The sequence below is a fragment of the Pocillopora damicornis genome, chromosome 8 (genome assembly GCF_964200805.1).
Source record: "Pocillopora damicornis chromosome 8, jaPocDami1.2, whole genome shotgun sequence".
Lineage (NCBI taxonomy): Eukaryota > Metazoa > Cnidaria > Anthozoa > Scleractinia > Pocilloporidae > Pocillopora > Pocillopora damicornis.
Genome location: NC_142677.1, coordinates 12746753 through 12752752, shown reverse-complemented (window position 1 = coordinate 12752752; position 6000 = coordinate 12746753). Strand labels below are relative to the sequence as shown.

At 37.0% G+C, this 6000-nt stretch overlaps 1 protein-coding gene across 1 annotated transcript; it reads left to right on the top strand.

The window, feature by feature from the left end:
- The first annotated feature begins 1541 nt into the window (after positions 1 to 1541).
- On the top strand, positions 1542 to 3562 carry LOC113678772 (collagenase 3). The gene is made up of 4 exons (XM_027195678.2): positions 1542 to 1776; positions 2153 to 2526; positions 2702 to 3036; positions 3401 to 3562. The coding sequence occupies exons 1-4, from the start codon at positions 1678 to 1680 to the stop codon at positions 3406 to 3408; spliced, it is 816 nt and encodes a 271-aa protein (XP_027051479.2). The 5' UTR covers positions 1542 to 1677; the 3' UTR covers positions 3409 to 3562.
- Positions 3563 to 6000: the final 2438 nt, after the last annotated feature.

Genomic DNA, 6000 nt, shown 5'->3' with positions numbered 1-6000 from the left:
TTACATGACTAACTGGTGGTATAGAAACGCAATTTAGGCTTCTAAACTTCTTGGGGTTAACAAATGGCAGTAAAACGGGAGAAGGATGTAGCCGTTAGGCGTAAAAAGAGTTAACCGTAAAAATTATATGTTTTGATCACAATGGAAAGAAATTTAACGTTAGCCAAAAAATAGCCAAAATTTGAGCCGTTAACGGTAAAAGCCATCACCCCATTGAGATCCTCTATACTGGGATATACATCTAAATCGCAACAGAATTTTAAGGTGCCTTTGCTGAAGGCAAAAAGTTCCTATTGCTTTTTGAGCTTTAATTTGGAAAAATTTGAATGTGTGATTTGAAATCATTTTAAGTAACATTAAGTTTTACAAGGACTTTGTTTTCAACTTACAACTTGACGCAATTTTACTTCCTTCTTTTTGGAAATACTATAGTTAAAAGATCTTACAACAGTGCCGAGAATCTAGCTTCAGTGTGGCCAAGGGAGGAATTTGTTAAGGAGCAACAGCGCGATTCCCGAAAGGAAGGGAAACTTCCTGACCGTTATACAACAACAGAAATTGCATCGGCAATCCGAAATCGAGAGCCTGCCTCTTATATTTTACTCATACAACGGCCGTCAACCACCTGCTTAAAACATCATTCTTAACTAAACAATCACTATAAATTCTATTATAAGAATTCCTGCGACATGATCCCACGAATGAAGGGGTAATGACAACTTACTTAAGTTCTTCCTACTTCCACACCATCTGAAAAAATATTTTCATTGGAATAAACACGAGACAAACATGAATCATGTGTTTGAAAAAGTTTTACCTTACATGTAACTAAAGGCGGCAAGTTGAACTATTCTATCGTTTTTATTACCTCAGAAAGTTTTCAACAGCAATTTGTCTGTTTATCTAGTGTGGTCAGATCAAAAAGTTATTCATGACTAAAAAGCTTTAAAAAAATCTTTATCAAGTCCTAACACTAGAAATAACCATTAGAGGTTATGTGTTTGTTAGATGATTGTTCGTCGAATGACTAGAGAAGAGAAAAACTTTGAGGAATACAAATTTGTGCCATTATGGCACTTCTTAGATTCGTTTCTATCCTCAATTGACTAAGCTGTTGTATGCCTTTTGACAAACTTGTATGGCAAAGTCGCTCAAACTCTCAGTATCCGAGTAACTTATTGGTTGAATAGTCATCCCAAGTGGAGTAGTAAGTTATTCAAAAGACAGTTGATAGCTGTAATTTGAAAACATTGACCTTGTATCAAATTCTACTTAATTCGATTCGTTTAAATCGGCCAATATTTTGAAACCATCTCAACGCTGCAATTCTTGTAACAGCTCTGAAACAAGGTTCTCTCCCTTTTGAAAAAAGATATTAGTGTTTTACGCGCTTACTAACGATGTAGAAATCTTGTGTACAATGTGATTCAGAATATTTCTATTGTTAAATACGATACACACCAGCAAAAGTCATTTCGAGTGCAACTGCAGGGTCACCGGATACCTCCTGTTGTAACGGAGATTGAAAAACAAATGACTAGAATATTCTTCGCTGTACACCTGTGCAAACAGTTTTCCCAGTTATCATATATCTGTTGTCTTGTAATTTTTATTTAAAGCAGCCTATCATTGGCAGAAAGGTGCACTTCGCATGCTAAGAAGCTGAACAGGTTAACCATGTTGGTCTCCTTTCTGCTAGTTTCCCTGCTCTTTGCTGGGAAAATCGTCTGCTATGAGTCGTTTGACGAGTTTGAGGACGACGAATCTTTCGCCGAGGCAAGTGTGAAGACTTTTTGACTGTTGTGTGTTTTGTCACATTGAATAGGAAAATAGTTGGTATAGGCAGGTGGTCAGGAAAACCAGTAAAATTCAACATAAAACAACGGTGCATCAGTTTATGTTAGGAGATTCCCGATCTGGCACAATCTTTTGTTCGCACACACAATTGAATGTATCGATGTGTAGTCTCTATCTAGTGCTTTAGATTTCACTTAAATTGAACTCTAGACCACTCATTCCTTTTTGTTTAATTATTTTGCCGCTTACTTTCAAGGCATCTTCTCATAACTAGCGCTCAAGCAAACTTGTATAATAACAGGTGAACACACTATCGAGGTGACTTCAACTCAAGTCAATTTTTTCGCATCAACAGAGCTACCTAAGGAAGTATCACTACATATCACCAGCTAGATCAGGAAACCAGGACCTGAACAAAGCAATAAAAAACTTCCAGAAGTTTTTCCATTTGTCACAAACGGGAGAACTGGACGAAGACACTCTATACCTGATGAGAAAGCCACGATGTGGAATGCCCGATGTCGACGAAGATGGACGCGTCAAGCGTTTCACCACGCGAGGAAAATGGTCCAAGACAAGTTTAACATATTATATGGAGTACGGTAACGATATGAGTGAGGACACTCAGCTTCGTATCATCGAGGAAGCTTTAGACAAATGGGTTGGTGCTGCTTCAAGTCTTAAGTTTACGTGGACAGATGACTACGACAATGCCGATATAAGGATAAGGTTGGACCGCTTTGTGTTCTAACGATAATTTTAGTGATAATATTAAAGATGATAACAATCATACTAATAATGATGAACGAATGAGTTGTTGCGAATATCTATTTGACGGCTGATACCTTCATATTTTCGCTGAAGTAACCTTTTTCCTCGCTAAAGTAATATTTTTCCCTAAAAGCTCTGGATCTAAATCTCATGCTGGCGTCACTAATGAGCAAGACTGTAATTACGATTTCGACGGAGTGGGAGGAACCCTTGCGCATGCGTACTACCCTCAAGACGGAAGGGTCCATTTTGATAACGATGAAAGGTACAGTGAGAATGGTGGTACCACTGGGTGGTGGTGGTCGGAGAAGGAATCCCAAAGCTTAAACTATGTTGCTTTGCACGAGTTTGGTCATACCTTAGGACTGGGTCACTCTGACAATGACGACGCCGTCATGTGGCCCTATGCTGGAAAAGGAAATCCCAGCTTACATTCGGATGACATCAGTGGCATACAGTCGCTTTATGGTGAGCAAATGTCAGATATAAGAAACATTCTATTATGAAAACTTATAGACTACACATTAAAAGACAACACATTAAGAAAACTCTAATGACCAAAAAAGTTATCACGTTGCCACGATCACATCTAATATGAGATAATTGCAACATTTCTATTGCATTTTTTAGACCAATTTACGCTACCAAAGCTACAAAGGATTTCTTGAAAGGAATTAACTGAAATCTCTATATCTGATTCGTTGTTTTCCGGTAAACCCACTTTTGCTCCACCAAAATCTGAAACACGGCCATGAGGAATATTTTTGATAATTCTGCATTTAGATTTTTGTTATTTAGCTGATCAGTTGTCTGTGTCTATTGTTTACTGCAGGATCGTGAAGAAACGCAAATAGCTGATCGACAGATTTATTAATCATTGACGAATAGTAAACAAGGGGTCTTGATTATAGTGATTGTGAGAAAACCAGGTGTTGGGATATCATAGTGCTAAACACATGGAATAAAGTTAATAAAGATCAATGTTGAAATGTGAGGTTTCTGTTTGGTAGTGGCTTGCTTTTCTAAGAATAGATTTTGACCGAGGAATTTTAATCCTTATTCGCTTTGATGAGTCGTTTCAGTTCAAAGTCAATATTTCCATCTGGAAAGCACAAACCTTTCTTCTTGTGGAGGAACGGTATGGTTAATAATCAACAAGCGAGGACCAGATGTACTCGATAGAGATCGCCAATTTGCATTTACTCATTACTGTACAATTTTTCTGTATTCTTCGAAGATTTTTTAAGCTTTTTAAAGATAAATATTTGGCCACGGCTAGCTATGTAACCCCTTTGATTGTCATAGCCACATTCTGCTCATCAGTTTTAAGATTAACATGGCAGTATATTGAACTAGCATTGTCGTTGTCAAAGTCAAAGCCCCTTTAGCGTTCATCCATTTTGTTTCTTATAGATGGTTGATGAAAGCCAGATGAAAATATTTTCTGCTGACAACTTGATATCGAGGGAAAATGCGATAATCCGTTTTCGATTTTGCCATGACAAAGGGAACATGCACCCACCTTCAACTCATCTCTTTCTCGCACTATAAAACCTTCTTTATTTTTTTTCCTCTTTTACTTTTCCTTCTCCAATGGTTATTGTGGAAAGAAAGAGAGAAACAGAGTGTTGAAACGGTTTCAAGAGGCTGCAATATTTAACATAAAATGACATTTCTTTTGCTTCTTGTACAACCCTGCGCTGCGTGACATTAACAGGTGAGTAATTGCTTGAGTTACTCTGACTGCAATGCTCTGATGTTTATTTTTTACGTTCTGACTTAACAAAACGCTCTTTAGTTAAAAAAAGAGAAGAAAAAAACTCGACCACAAGTCATCATGTATAAATAGATGATGATCCAAGATTGTTGTGGTTTCATCTTCTAAAATGGCAGGAACATATAAATGTGGATAGAGCAATCTTTCGAAGTAGCATTGTGAGAATATCTGAAACGTGATCCCAGGAACCTCGATGTTAGGACTGTTGGTAACTTTAATCTCTGTTGGAAACATTTGTTCAAATATTTCATTGTTTCAATGGTGCTTTAACATAGCTAAAGAAGTTAAATTGAGCTCCACAATCAGCCTCTGTCATTACACCAGATGCATAGAACTTTCGACATTTCAGAATTAAATGGCAGAGTGAAAATTGTTACGTGACTAGCTGGTGGTTTAGAAACGCAAGTTAGGCTTCTAAAATTCTTATATTCTTCATTGCTTTGCGTAAAGGTCTCGCTAGGGTTAATCGATGGGAGTAAAACGGGAGAAAGATGTAGCCGTTAGGCGTAAAAAGAGTTAACCGTAAAAATTATTTGTTTTGATCACAATGGAAAGAAATTTAACGTTAGCCAAAAAATAGCCAAAATTTGAACTGTTAACCGTAAAAGCCGTCACCCCGTTGAGATCCTCTATACTGGGATATACCTCTAAATCGCAACAGAATTTTAAGGTGCTTTTGCTGAAGGCAAAAAGTTCCTATTGCTTTTTGAGCTTTAATTTGGAAAAATTTGAATGTGTGATTTGAAATCATTCTAAGTAACATTAAGTTTTACAAGGACTTTGTTTTCAACTTACAACTTGACGCAATTTTACTTCCTTCTTTCTCGAAATACTATAGTTAAGAGATCTAACAGCAGTGCCGAGAATCTAGCTTCAGTGTGGCCAAGGGAGGAATTTGTTAAGGAGCAACAGCGCGATTCCCGAAAGGAAGGGAAACTTCCTGACCGTTATACAACAACAGAAATTGCATCGGCAATCCGAAATCGAGAGCCTGCCTCTTATATTTTACTCATACCACGGCTGTCAACTATGTGCTTAAAACATCATTCTTAATTAAACAATCTCTGTACGTGCAATAATAAGAATTCCTGCGACATGATCCCACGAATGAAAGGGTAATGACAACTTACTTAAGTTCTTCCTACATCCACACCATCTGAAAAAACATTTTCATTGGAATAAACACGAGACAAACATGAATCATGTGTTTGAAAATGTTTTAACTTACACGTAACTAAAGGTGGCAACTGGAACTTTTTTATCATTTTTATTACCTCATAAAGTTTTCAACAGCAATTTGTCTGATCGAAAGAGTTATTTATGACTAAAAAGCTGTAAAAAAATCTTCATCAAGTTCTAACACTCTAGAAATAATCATAAGAGGTTATGTGTTTGGTAGATGATTGTTCGTTGAATTGCGAGAGAAGAGGAAAACTTTGAGGTATAGAAATGTGTGTCACTATGGCACTTCTTAGATTCGTTTCTATCTCCAACCTACTACGCTTGTATATGCAATTTGACAAACTTGTATGGCAAAGTCGCTCAAACTCTCAGTATCCGAGTAACTTATTGGTTGAATAGTCATCCCAAGTGGAGTAGTAAGCTATTCAAAAGACAGTTGATAGCTAAAATGTGAAAACATTGATCTTTGTATC

Excerpts from the sequence above, each read along its gene's own strand:
- LOC113678772 (XM_027195678.2), top strand. The coding sequence starts at position 1,678 with ATGTTGGTCTCCTTTCTGCTAGTTTCCCTGCTCTTTGCTGGGAAAATC. Across the intron at positions 1,777-2,152 it reads ACGACGAATCTTTCGCCGAG|AGCTACCTAAGGAAGTATCA; the intron begins GCAAGTGTGAAG and ends TCGCATCAACAG. Across the intron at positions 2,527-2,701 it reads AATGCCGATATAAGGATAAG|CTCTGGATCTAAATCTCATG; the intron begins GTTGGACCGCTT and ends TTTCCCTAAAAG.